The 14,730-nt window shown below is 41.3% G+C and overlaps 1 protein-coding gene across 1 annotated transcript in view; it reads left to right on the top strand.

Moving 5' to 3' along the window:
• The window catches only part of NOX3 (NADPH oxidase 3), a 52,820-nt gene extending 38,927 nt beyond the window's left edge, over window positions 1–13,893 (top strand). The window contains exons 12-13 of the mRNA XM_036886763.2: window positions 3,629–3,753; window positions 13,766–13,893. Coding sequence (XP_036742658.2) covers window positions 3,629–3,753; window positions 13,766–13,892 — 252 coding nt within the window. The 3' untranslated portion in view covers window position 13,893. The remainder of the gene's footprint in view (window positions 1–3,628; window positions 3,754–13,765) is intronic.
• The last annotated feature ends 837 nt before the right edge of the window (window positions 13,894–14,730 follow it).

The raw sequence follows: 14,730 nt of genomic DNA on the forward strand, positions 1-14,730 counted from the left end.
TGGAAAAGAAGACGGTAAACAGAAGACAGTCCCAAGTTATGTCATGAAAAGTTGCATTTGATATTTCAGCAACATCAAGCAAATATTATTGATTGTCTGTTAGCTCCTAATTGGTTCTAATTCTATGCTTTGAGATGTTCAGAGTTAAACAGAAAAAAAATTCTCGTGTTTGCATTCAAGAAGTTGTATTGCTAAGTATTGAGTTCCTACAGAAAATAATCATTATGAATATATGATTTAGTTAGAGATTTCCTTTTCTTAAGGCATTCTTAGAATGTGTGTACATGTATGTTTATTTACCTAAAATCAAGATGATATGTTGTGGCAGGTTTTCTTCAGCGCACTGTATTAATGAAATACTAAGGTTGAGTTTACCAAAATTAATGTATATTAAAATACTGCATTTTGTTAGTGTATTGGTACTGATAGTATTGAATGATAAGTACTAAATTTTATATCTTTTTTAGCTCCTCATATTTGGATGCTAATAATTAGGTGATGACTAGGTTAAGAAGTATATGTTCTAATCAACATTTCTGTAGCAGCTCCTATAGATATTTACTTTAAGGAAAGTGTGTTTGAATCAAAAGGGATTTGCATTTATCACTAAATTAACAATTGAATGTGCTGCTGCAAGCTTGTGAACTCCTGTATGCATACACACACACACACACACACACACACACACACACACACATACACACACACACAGGATATTGGCCCAAAGGACATAACTGAAATTTGACTCTGTACCCATACAAATGAGTAAGAATTTCTTGAAATTCGATAGCTAAATGAATTTTTAGGTTCTTATTTGCAGTTGACCTTAAATATTTATTCCTCTGGGATAATTTAAAATATACATTTCTTGGGAACTGGGCTTGAAACATCTTAATGAATTAAATAGTATTAATTATATTTTCCAAACAAACATTTTCCCTATTCAAATGGGATTTTGAGTAATGATCCATTTGATGAAGTACAGACACAGCTTTTGTCTTTTGTTTTTCGTACTGTGCTTGCTTTTCTGCTTCTAAACCAAACTGATCCTGAGTGTCCACCTAGGAATTCCCAGTCTCTTGGGAGTTTTAGACTAAGACTCTGTTTGATTTTATGACAACACAACCCTGTCCTGTCCTGTCTCTGCCACTTCCAAAAGTATGAAGCATACTTTTTTTCTGAATACAAGTAAATGAAAATAGACATGTTCTTAAATCTTTGCCATGACATGTTGGAAATTCTTTAGATGCTCAAATTCCAGAAAAAAAATAATTGGTGCATTCTGTCAGTAAGGAATCAAGAGGCTGTTTTAGAAATAGTCAGTCATTAAACTGAATTCAACAACCTCAAAGTGGCAGAATGACAAGAACAGAAGGGACAGATGGAAAAGGTATTACGGAGGGCAAATCAACAGGGTTTAGAGATTAGTTGAACACTAGGCTGAGAAATATGGAACAAACATATTTCCACACGATTCCAAATGTTTGAACATCAGTGATTGGTAGCTTGATGGCACCATTAGCACAAGCAGAAAAGGCCCTTTTTTCTGTTAAAAATGCCCAAACATCTTAGCAGGTATTTTGAAGCTCTTCGTGACCTGATGGCAGCCCACCTTTCTAACCTCTCATGATTTTCCTCTGGCACTGGGGCCACCAGATGAATGTGTGTTGTCCTTTTGTGCTTGGCACTTTCATGCTTCCATGCCCTCCCTCACACTGTTCCCTCTCCCTGACACTCAGTGACTTCTACCCCTCCCTACTGCCTACTGTGTGGTTCATTCTTTAAAGCCCAGTGCTCCTAAGGCCTTCCCCAGCCTCTCAGTCAAATTACATGGGGCTTCCTCAGAGCCATTTGTTTGCTTCTGAAGAGCACTTGCTTTCTGTCTCTAGTGAAGAATTATGGTCAGGCTCGTATCATAGCAGCTGTATGCGTGGGCTGCCCCTCCCTTCCCTGGCCTGTTCCTCACAACAGAGACCATCTATCTTCCTTTTTTGCACCACTCCATGTGTAGGACACTGCCCGCCAGTAGGGATCACTCAACTATTGTGTGTGGAAGTGAACTGGAGTCACAAATTATTTGGGAAGTTTCAGTTTCAGCAATGATGATCAGTTTGAAAGAACAGAGAGAATTCTGTCTGGGGAGTTGGAGATGTAGGACTCTTCTCAGGCAGGAAGGTGAGGGTTTCTGGGAGAGTGGGTTCACCCTTTGGATTACGCTAATTGGGACCATAAGAATGGAAGCTTTTGGGGAAGTAGTGGCCAATAGAGGAGTCGAGAGTGGAGACCGACTCGAAGCTGGAAAAGCAGCTGTACTTTGAGACAGGGGAATATGATAGGAAAACAAAATCTAATGTTTCTTCCTTGAATCAAAAGAAGAGCCAGAATCAAGGAGAAGCAATGTCCAGCCATGTGGCAGAGCAGCTGAACTGGTCATTAGATTGGGCACTTAGTCAAAAGCAAATTGTCTCTGCCATCTTCTTTGCCCACAGCTAAAACCAATCACTACAGGGCACCAGTCAGTCCTCCTGATGATCAGAAGGGTGGTGGGGATGCGATGCTACAAATCTGACCTTGAGCCCCAGTTCTGATAACAGGGCTTCTGCCAAGCTCAATCCCCTAGATTCCCACCATTCCTCCACTGCCTGCCATCATCTACTGGCATACAGGGGTGCTTCCATTATTTTCTGTTCAACCTCACTATCCCTGGCTGCATTGCTAGACTGCTAAGAAGGCCACTGGGGACGTCAGGCATGCAGGAGGAACCTGGGGTCATAGCTGGGCCTGACAGGTTTCAGGAGCGGAAAGAGTCAGAGCACCAAAGGATAAACCATGGGCACCCGGGAGCTGTGGAGGGGCATCAGCAATGAGAACAAGGGACACAAATCCCAGAAGGTAAGAAGCAAAGTAGCTACCAGGATTCACCAAATTTAAAAATCACCACTGGGCATTGCTATGCCCAGCCTCTCATTTGTCAACCACTGTTTTCCTGATGCCTGGGCACATTTGTGTAATTTGAAGGCAAATGGTCGACACAGAACTCCAACCGTGCCCCTTGCTGTGCTTGACCACCATGTCCTTCCTGTCTGCCAGACTAGCATCCTCCCAACACTTGAACCTGACAATACACTTCAAACTGTCTCAACCCAGTAGGCAGATCTGACTGAAACATCCAGCGGCTTCCCGGACAGCGCTCACTTCAGTCTGCCGTGACCTTCTCAAATGCCCAAGGTTTAGTTAAAGTGAACGGAGATAGACGTAGAGATTAGTTTTGTGAATTTTGGCAGAAAAAAAGGAAGTACCTCAGTGCTTTCTTCCCCTTAATCACATTTACTGGACCACCCTCATCCTTTTGGAGAAAAATCTTCCCAGCTTCCTTTTATTATGTATCCACTACATTTTGTTTCAGTAATGCCCAAGGTAGAATATAAAGATAAATGAAACATGGTGCTTACCTAGAAATGCAAAATCAGTGATAGCTGCTAATAATGATATATAATAATTCCAACCCTATAAATAAATTTTTTGAGTAGTAAATCAACAAATAAGCATACTTTACTTCATTCTTTATTTAGTAACAGGTTGCTAAGTTTTTTCTAAGTGTCATCTGATACCCCAATTTTTATCCTAGGCCATTCACATAGCTTTACACTGGAATGACGATACTGATGTGATTACGGGGTTAAAGCAGAAAACGTTCTATGGAAGACCTAACTGGGACCACGAGTTCCGGCAGATAGCCTATCATCACCCCAGGTAAGATGCCCTTTTTTCCCTCTGCCTGCCGGGAGCCTTCCCAGAGAAATACAAGTTGTTGCTGAAACAGAAAGCACTTGGGCACGAGTTGGTTAATCTGCAGTGGTGGGCATCTTATTTAGAGGTTAAAAAACATCAAAAAGGTGGTCATGGGACACTGCAGGAATCACAGACCTCTACTCTGGCTTACGATACCTGACAATTAGCAATTGTGTTGAAATTTTTCACACTTAAACTCAAAGATGTATTTCTTAAACTACCTGTGTCTTTAAGAAATCTTTGGTAAACACAGTTCTAATTACCCAAATGGAGAATGCACTGTGTCCAACTAGAAACTGTACCTAGCGTGTCTAGCACAGTAGACAAAAAGTGTCCTAAGACCAAGCAAGGATTTAGCATTGTGGTTAAAGATGCAGGATCTGGAGTCTAAATGCCTAGGTGTAAACACTGTCGGTGCCATTACTGCCAGCTGATCAGAGACAGGGTCTTTTTCCTGCCACTGACAGTCTCCTGCTCTGTTATCTCCAAATAGTCATAGTGCTTACATCCTCTGCTTCTGTGAGAATTAAATGCATGAATACATGTAATGTGCCTAAAAGAGTGTTTTGAATTCAATAAACATTAGCTTCTATCATTATGATTGTTATTTTAATTATTACTATAATTAGTATCATTACATAATAAACTTTAATATAGAGGAGGAGGAGCATTTGCTCTGGGGCCCAAGACAGGAGTAAAGGCTATCTAGAGGTTATTGGCATGTGACCTTGGACGGCAGTTTGTTTGAGTTTTGGGGGACAATTGTAAAACATGGTCGATACTGTAAAGTCACAGTATGGTTTTCATAATTTAAAAAATACATAGTATTTTGAAGAACATAAAGTACAAAGCACTTATGCAAACACATATCATTGTTATTATATGCCCCCCGAAACTAGTCTTTGTTTTGAACCCCTGTCATCTATGACTCTTGAAAGTCAGTATGTATTAGTATTGTGCTTGTTTAAAGAATAGTTTCCATAGTGAGGAAAGATCTGAAGGAAGCAAGGAAGTGTACCATTCGGACAACTGGGAAAGAGCATAAGGGCAGCATGTGCCAAGGTCCTGAGGCAGGAGACACTGTCCCTGGCATAATCCAGGAAGCCAGTGAGGTTGAAACAGAGCAGGTAAGAAGAGTAGCAGGAGAAAGCATTTAGGAAAAGGTAAGTGGGGGCAGTTATAGATCATTACAAGAAGCTAGATTTTATTCTGAGAGTAAAAGCCACTTAAAGTTTTAGCAGAAGAGTGACATGATCTGCATTATGCTTAATGGGGTCATGTCTGGCTTTATTAATATTAAATTATAAAGGGTCTAGGGCAGAAGTGGAGAGGCCAGTGAGAAGGTAAGCAGTGTTGGTAGCTTGGATCAGGAGCAGCGCTGAGAAACAGTTGGATTCTGGATATTTTTTAAAGGTAGAGCTGGTGGATTGAGTGCAAGGCAGGCATGGCCCAAGTTGAGTGGCATTACCACTGCCAGATAGGCAGCATGGGCTACCGGAAGTTCAGAGTTTTTTACATGTCTAGCTCAGGATGCCAGTTACACACATCCATGTGGACATGTCAAGTAGGTTGAAGAATATGAGTCAGGAGTTCCGGGGAGAAGTTCAGCCTGGAGGTGCACACTTGGGAGGTGTCAGCATGTAAAGTGTGTCTGGAGCCCTGAAACTGGGTGATGAGATCACTGAAGAAGCAGCATAGCCTGACAAGGGTTCCAAGAACCACAGTATTTGGAGGATAGGGAACTATATTGTTTCTTTGCTGGTTATACAGTGTAAGAGATATTCCTCTTAGCTTATTAATCAAGTCACTTAGGTCTTCTGCACACTGACCTTTTTCCTGTCTGGTTTATCAGTAGTGAACCAGTACACATAAATTAAAATCCACTAGGCTATTTCTGATGAGTTCCCTGGGTGGCACCAGCCCCGGGGTCTCGCCTCGCCCCCTCCCTTCCGGCTCTGATGCTCTGTTTGTGGCCCTCCTTCACTGAGGTCGTGGCTTCACTAACCCTTCTGTGGTTTGCCTGTATTTTTTCTGCTGCACAGAATACTTCTCTGTGAATATCCATCGTATTTGGGCCTGTTGGCCGCTTTTTTTTACATTTTTCCTATATATGCTCTTTATGCCATACTACTACATTTTCTCTTTTACCTTCACTGAATATGTTAGACATCCCCAGACCAGCTATATGCAGGAAGTTAGGTGAGGAGGGAGGTGTGGAAGGGGCAACCAGTTAGCCACCCGAGATCGATGATGCATCCAGTTCCCGTGGCTCACTCCATGTGAGTGTGTGTCACTCCAACTCACACTGCCCCACGCTCTGGGAGATGCCCAGTCAACCTTCTTTCTGCTCTGGGCCTGGCACCTGCCTGAGAAACTTCGGTCCCAAAACAAGAGTGCTCCCTGTGGCGGCTCTGGACATCTGGGTGCATCAAGCCTGCGTCAGCCCCTAGGCAGAGGGTTGGAAGCAGGCTCTTGGGAACTTACTTCTAACCTTGACTCAGCCTGAGAGTAAATGATTTCCAACAAGAAAGGCCAAGGAGAGCTTAACCTTTGGCTGCAGCATTAAGGGAGGGAGGGAGGGAGGGGGCCAGTGTCCAACTGCTTCCCTGCTCCGAGCTCAGCCTCAGGTGCCCTTGAAGAGCTGGCCAAGCCCCACATCACGTGGTCTTGGGACTCAGCAGTCCCCGCTCCTGAAACCCACTGGCTCCGTTTTGCCTCTTGCCTTGACTCTTTCTAATACATGGCCAAGAATCCAGTTCCTCAGGCCAAATGAGGTGCTTTGAACCCATTGCAGCCACTGGAGCCTCTGACTCCGGCCCTCTGCGCTCCCTACTCGGCACCCAGTCCCAGCTGTTAGACGCCCAGCCTTGTCCGAGCCCTGAAAGTCACCACCCCTCATCTCACACCCTTCAGGCACTTGTCCAGAAGCAGAGGCCCGATCATTTTATCTGTGGTTTCCTTAAAAAGATTATAGGTAGAAAACTAACAAAATGTACAAGTTCACATGTTATTACCACAACAAGGCTTTTTTTGTTGCTATTTCCTCCTTTTTGAAAAAACAAATCTACTCACCTGAGAGATGTTTTAGTGAGTTTTCATGGAATGAATATTATTGTCACAGGATGAATGTTCCCACTTCGCAGGCTTTTGACACCGACGCATATATCTTGGTTTTAAGTCCTTATAGATAGAACCACTCTTCATTACAACTGACCCTCCCTGCACCTCACATTGTATTTGTTTGTTTCTGTTACACATGAAGTTTGTAGCAGAGTGGGGAAGGCCTTTCAAACCAAATCTCTTCATTGTCTCCCTTCTCTCAGAAAGCCACGAGCCAGACACGCAGCTTCAAGAGACCGAGAGCGGGGCTCAGTTTTGCACAAACTCTGCCCCCTAAATGCTGTTGCACAGTGTGTGAGCAGTGAGTCTATCTGATTTTGCAGGGAGTGAGGAATAGAGAACAGTTTGAAGGTGGGAAAACTATATAGCCCTCACTTTCCTTGCTGTCCTTGTGAGGAGTGTGTCCATTTCTTTCCAGAAGCCATTATCAAAGTTTAATATATAAATACTTGAAGTCCACTTGAGTTGTTCAGCACAGTGGCTATGTAAACTCTTGTCTTCCTGATGGTTGACTTCATCTCCTCCAGAGCAGAAGAGCATTCCCCCCAAAACCAAGGCCTGAATGTCACTGAATCAAGTCTCTACAGCATACTTCTGAGCCCCAGATTTTAAAAACAGTGTACTTGTAATAACCTCAGACTCCAGAACCCTCGAACCTGTTGCATAGTTCCAACTCTCAATGTCATTAGTATTAGATGCATGCAGGCAAAGATCGGTGATCATTTCATCCCTGGAATGCCAGATCCCTGGGAAAAGCCAAGTCACCAGTAAAGAATTCAGCCTTTCCGAATGACCTCCTTAAAATAATTTTGTTTTGTGCCGTGTAAAAGATTTATGTTTAATGAAGCTTTTAATGAAGAAATCTCAGAAAGAGAATGCCAAAAAAATCTAATTTTTAAACAAGAAAATCTAATATTGAGAAGTATTTCAATATCCTGGCCTTTGTCCAGATATAAATGAAACACACAATCCAATTACTGTTCTGCACAAAGGACAAAGTAACATTAATTTTCCTCAAGATGGTTATTAAAGAGATAAACAGTATGTTTTTCCCCCGATTATGTCAAGGATACGTTTGTTCCCAAGCCTACTTGGCTTCTCTTAGGAGACAGGGCTATCCTGTCATTAGCTCACATCTTTCAGCAGAGATGGGTCAGAAAGAACTGGTGGATTTAGTGGCCTCAGAAAGGTTCTTTGTTCTTAAGGGCCTTTGAAGTAGGCACTCAACCATTTCCATTCATCAGTGCTAAACCAAGGATTCTTAGGGCTTACTCTTTTAAAAACATTTACCTGTTCGCTCAAAGCTGGAGTTTGTTCTTGTTCTAAGAAGAAGGAGTTAAATCAAAAGAATAAAGGGAAGAGGGGCAAAAAATATTTTTTTTATAGGACATGAAAAACAGCACCAAAAGTAAAGCTTGAAGGGAAGCAGATCAAAGAGAATAGTGCAAGCCTTATAAAGGAACCAGAAAATTGCAAAAATAACAGGAATAGAGAAACAAATTGGTGGGCATCAAAATGAATACAAATAGGGAAAAGGGAAGAAAAAATTAAAAAGAGATCAAAGACAAAGTAGAAAATGGTAAAGTATATTTTATTGTTTTTACTTGCAATTAATTTTCAATTATATCAGCCGTGTTACTGAAACAGGCATATTTTTAAAAGAAGATCAACAGATAGCAAGTAGAAACGTAAAAAGTAAGTCTTGGATTGCTAGTCACGTACAGATTCACATGCTCATAACAAGTGTACATATCGGAGGTTAGACGAGCACAGAAAATGGTGTTTCTAAACTCAAAAAACAATGAAAATCATTCTCACAATTAAAATACAGTAGGTTCATTAAATACATGCATTGATATCCATGTCTTACTACTCTATGAAAGTGTGTATCTTACACACAAATGGAAGCTGTATTTTGTTTTCTGTAAATGTTCTCAATATGTTCCAAAGCTTTAGACAAATATTCAGAAAATAAGGGGATCATTTCCAAGAAGGCAGACAGAATGAAAAAAAAAACATATCTTTGTCACATCTAGCTACTTTATTGATAAACACATATTGTACGCATTCTCAACCTCCTGGATTTTTAGATCAGTTGTTTTTGATTAATTGAATACAATTATTTTCCAAAGGACTTCAATCTTTGATCTTATATGTCACATAGTACTGATAGTTTGCCACTTTTGACCTACCTACTAATAACATCACCATGTCCTGTAGACATAAAACTTTATGGAATTAATTACCATAAAAACTTTGACGATTCAGCCATTTTTTCATAACTTCGGGAGCAGTGTTTCTTTTATCTTGAAGGAAGAAATAAAGACTAGAACAGTGCTACCATTTGTTAGAATGCCTCAACCCAATCCAACGAGGAAGAAAGGCACTGATTTACCATAAAATTAGCAGCTTCTGATCCATATTGCAGGGCTGTATTTTAGACCACCCATTGTTTTCAGAAATGTAAAAATACCTTTATACTAAATTGAGTAAATGTATCCATCTGGAACCACATTTGCTTGTGTGCACACTCTCTAATTCTCATTTGTACATGCATATGTGCAAAATGTTTTTAAATGATATTTTTAAGAAATTCACATCCTGATTATAGCATTCAGGGCCCTCTATCTAACAGCATATTCTAAACATTCATTACATGACTGAAATGTTCAGAAAACTCAAAGAAATAGACTTAAGTGGAAATCTTGCACATGATAAATTATAGCTTTGTGAGAAAAATAAAGCCACCTTAAACTAATGACTAGGATATTGTTAGCATATATCAACAGTACCTTTCCAATAGAGGACATCCAGCTCTCTGGTTACAATCAAGTGAAGATTCAATGAAAACTATTGGCATTACTCCATTTGTGGTAGGAGGGGATAGAGAGGTAGGTGAGCACAAAGTGGATTTATCATTACTCTGTAAAGTTTCTTGGATGATATTATCCATCAAACAATTAGATATGGCAACAATATTAGGATATTTCTATATGAAGGTGTTTTATTAGAAGAGTGGAGGAAACAGGATTGGTAGAAAAATGGCTCTACCATTCCCTGGGATCCAGTGCTATAAGTCAACTACTTTCACTTCTTTCCCTATTTGACCATAACATCCTCAAGGGCAACAACACAGAGCCGAGCACGGTGACTAGCATCAGCAAGAGAAGGGACAGAGGGAAGGATTAGGACACTGGGACAGGAATCTTACCTATTGCCAAGGAAGAAGAAGTTGGCGGTAGGCGGGCAAGAGAGCTGTCACAGTGGTGAGCAGGAACTGTTAGGGACATTGTAGCGCCTGTGAACACCCGAGTTAACTAGGATGCAGAGAAAAGTAACAGAGCAGACAGCTACAAATCAATTGGAAAATGAGTTTAAGAAAACAGGCCAACACAATTATCATCTGTGGTTATGAAAAAGAAGGTGTTGTACAAAACATAATTATGCAGTGAATTATTTGGGAGGTTATTAATGAAATACAGTCATTGGGAAAGATTAACCAGAAGTTGTGTCCGTCATTTGATGCTGAGTTTGTAGCTCTCTCTCTGTGTCTTCTTTCTAAGCCTCCATAAATCCAAGGGAAGCTTCTGTTTATCGATTTTATTTGCAGAATGCACTCAGGGTATAAAGTAATTTGATTCTTTTTAATGGGGTTTAGGGTTTGCCCCTACAGGGTTATAACTTACCAGGCATAAAGGCTAACACATAAATACAAACATGCAGTTTAAAGAGAGAAAGGCTCAAGGCAGTAGAACCTGGGAATCCAGCAAGATGGGAGAGGAGATTACTCCCATGGGCACCCACTCTTCCATATATCTGCCGGACAGAAATCTCCCAGTGGGTGACATTTTGGATGACTTTCATGCACAGCTTGCTGAACTGTTTTGAAAAATGCATCAGCACCACAGAGGAGAGTCCAATAGCTATTTAGCAAATAAGAGGGGGACAGGAGGATTTTCTTTATTGTTTATCAGAGCTAAGACGAATGCTGTTAATGCTAACCATCTTTGCTGTTTGTGTAAAAGTTGTCCTTTTCTCATCAAAGTCAGGAGTGCAGACTGGGCAATGTCAGGGATGTTGTCCCACTCCTCGTGTGTGCAAGCTCTGCTGCTTGCAGGCTGTAAACTGAACAATAATGCCTTGAGTTTTATACTTCTTTCACAGAGAATTCTTCTTTTTAAATTCTAAGCAACCATGGGTAATTAAACTTTATAGAAGAATTTTTTCTTCACCACACCATTAGGGTTCCGTTGCACTTGCCCGTTGCCTCATAAAAGGGAACAAACGCTGCTGCATCTGTGCCTTTGCACCTTTGTGCAGATTCTGGGCTCTGAGATTCACGGACGCATTCCTGATGAGAAATCTCTGCACTTGGAATCACACATGCCTAGCAGGGCGAGCAAGGCAAGCAACAGAATGCCATAGTTGGGGGACAGTAATGCACAGAGAGCGAGTGAAGGACTGGCTTTTCCGCCTCTGTGGCAGGTAGATAATGAGCAGCCTCTGTGAGACTTTTTAGTGATTGCATAACCATGACAGTCCCACGAATACAGAAAAGTGTGTACTTAGCTGTGCAGTGTAGTAGCCATGGCTTCAAAGGAGGCAGGATAGCTGTGAACCACTGGGTACACCAGAGGCACACCCAGCAGTCGGGAATGAGAGCCCTTTGAAATGGGGTCTTACAGGCAGGGCATCAAAGAGCGTCCTCAGGACCTGCAAACAGATGCTGTGGCTGCAGACGAAAGGGCGATCTCAGCCTGTTGGGAGTGGGCCAGCGGCAATCTGTTTGGTGACACCTGCACCAATGGGAAAATATCACCAACCATAGCAGTGTCTTTGAACACAGACGCATAGGTACCTCTGGGCATCAGACGCAAAGCCACGCTATGACTCCGCTCTGCGAAGCGTTTTGCCGGACCCATCTTATCATTCAAAACGTTCCAGTCCAGAACTCAGAAAGCCTAGTGCTCGAGTGCTGATCCAGGAAGTCTGTGATCATCGCTGGGTTAACGGCCCACATCACATCTTCTGTTCAGCTTCGTGGCGTCGGCACATGTCACGTGGGGCGTGATGTATTGTAAGTGGTTCCTGAAGCTTATGGTGTGCCAAGCACCGGAGAGAAAGCATTGTCTTGTCTAATCCTCGTAGAGGTTCTAGGAGCTAGTTACAATAATGCTTCCCATTTTATAGAATAAATAACGGGGCCTTTGAGGAGATAATTGACATGCCCACAGCTGCCTAGCAAAGAAGGGGTAGAACCAGCACCCCTCTTAACCATTGCCTTACATTGGCATAAACACCTTAAAATTGCGTAAGTCATAAACTCGTTTCCATGAGAAATGTGTTCTGAAAAAGTACTTTCTCCAATTTCACTAGGAGAATGAGATCTTTTAAAAAGTACTAATATATTTTAAACACATAGTTATTTACAAATGAACCCACCTGCTAAGTTCCTTTGAAGCTACAGTTTGAAATGTAATTGAACCATCAATTTCTACCATGGGTATTATGGTCTGCAACACACAATTAAAATGTGGAATTGATACATGGCAGAGAACCATGTTAATGTATAAGCTAAGAATGATCAGGCACCTTCCAACAAAAACCTAGAAGTTGAAATGGTGTAGTGGGCTGGTCCTGGGATCCGAGGAATTACTCAAAGACAGTGTTTCTCAAAGTGTGACTCACCGGCCCATGTGCTTCAGTATTATTCTGAGGGCCTTGGTACAAATATATTCCCTGGATTCAAGACTGGGAATATGCCTAGATGATTTTATGCATGGCGAAGTATGAGAACTTATGATCTAGAGAACCTAATTTCAGCTTGTGCCAGAGACTGGGGAAATGCTGCAAGGAGCAGTACCACACAAGGCAAGGGGCAACAGTCTCTACAAGTCCCTACAGAGACTCTCTTCCCGACATGCAGAGACAGCCTGAATCCTTGCAGCAATATAGTATTTATATGTAAGCAGAACTGGCACTTGTGGTCATAGAGGATTCGAGCAGCCCTGGAGGAGTTACTATATGTAAAAATACCTCTTCAACACAGTTTTCTGAAATGCCGTGACTAAAGATGACAACTTTTGGGTGACTTCATTTTCACCAATGTCTTTTTCTTTTCCAACTCTTCTTTTTGGCCTTCTTTGAGAACTAAAGAAATTCCACTGGGAGAAATAAACAAAGTTGCTATTACTTTAGTATAAAATTTATTGTCTTTGAAAAGGCAGAGCTAACTGAGATATTACTAATAACTAATGCTCTTAAAACCTTTTTGAATGCATTATGTCATTTTGTTTTTAGTAAAATAAAACAATGTAGTCATTATTCTCTTTGAATTATGCATGTGGAGACTGACATCCTGAGTCTTTCCCAAGACCATGCAGGTAATAATCAACAGAACCATTTATTCATTCACTCAACAAATGTGTATTTTCTACTGTACACTAGACACTATTGCAGGTGCTGGGCTAAGTGATGAATAAAGCAGACAATGTTCTACTCTCAGGGAGCTTACGTTAGAATCACCAATCCAACAGGATGCTAGTCAAGGTCACCTGACCAAAAATCCAGGTGATGTTATGCCTTTACGGAAACTCCCTCCCCAGTCATTATGGTCCTGACAGCCTCAGTCTTCTTGGCTCCACCTGCTTGTATAATTCAGAGCATAATGGGACTCTGGGAACCTGTGGGAGAGCATAATGCTGAAAGTAAGAAAGAGACTCTACCAAAAAAGGAAGTGGGTGGAGAAAAATAATCACAGCCACAAGCACGTCACTACTTTTGTAATTCTGTCTTAGCTTTGGCTACCTTGCCCCTGTGTAACATGGTCTTTCCTGTTCTTACCTTCCTGTAGCTGCAACATTGGTGTGTTCTCCTGTGGACCCAAAGCTCTCTCAAAGATGCTTCAAAGGATGTGCCGTTTATATTCATCAGCTGACCCCAGGGGTGTCCATTTTTATTACCACAAAGAAAGCTTCTAGACTTCGGAGGAAAAACAAATCCATGTGGTGTGTAAGTGGCTACAATCATGTAGGCCAGGAGTCAGGAAACTCTTTCTGGAAAGGGCCAAACAGTAATTATTTCAGGTTCTATGGACCGTAAGGTCTCAGTAATGAGTACTGAGCTCTGCCATTGTAATGCACCAAAGGAACCACAGATAATCCTTCAATGAATGGTCGCAGCTGTGTGCCAATAAAACTTTATTTATGGACACTGAAATTGAATTTCATATAATTTTCTTGTATCACAAAATATTCTTCTTTTGATTTGTTTTCAATGATTCAAAAATATAAAAGTCATTCTTAGCTCATGGGGTGCCCAAGAATCAGATGGTGGGCCAGATTTGGCCTGCTGGAGGTAGTCTAGTCAACTGACTCCTGACATAGGTCATCTTTCCCAAACTTTTTGTCATGCTTAATGGTCCATGTGACAAGGAGACTGGTATGGCTGCTGGGCTCATAGTCCCCTTTAGAAGTAACATTTCAAATTTCTATCACCCCATGGCACAGACACCTACCTTGTATCCAAACCTGATCTTTTCTGCTTCAACTTAAGCTCCTTTGTGCTTTTTTTCATCCTCTATAGACTTGAGAAATCATCAAAGGGGGGGTTACCTTTCACAAAAATTCTTTATATATTTGAAAATGGTAAGTCATCCCTTACCTATCCTTTTTCTAATCCAAACAATGGTAAATACTTAACCTTTCAGCCTAGGATATATATTCAATTATTCTTACTGCTCTTCCTCAAATCAGTTTCCATTTCTTCACATCCTTTTAAAATGTGTTGACTACTAAATGAGACATAATGTCTTATAGA

The sequence above is a fragment of the Manis pentadactyla genome, chromosome 12, assembly GCF_030020395.1.
Source record: "Manis pentadactyla isolate mManPen7 chromosome 12, mManPen7.hap1, whole genome shotgun sequence".
Lineage (NCBI taxonomy): Eukaryota > Metazoa > Chordata > Mammalia > Pholidota > Manidae > Manis > Manis pentadactyla.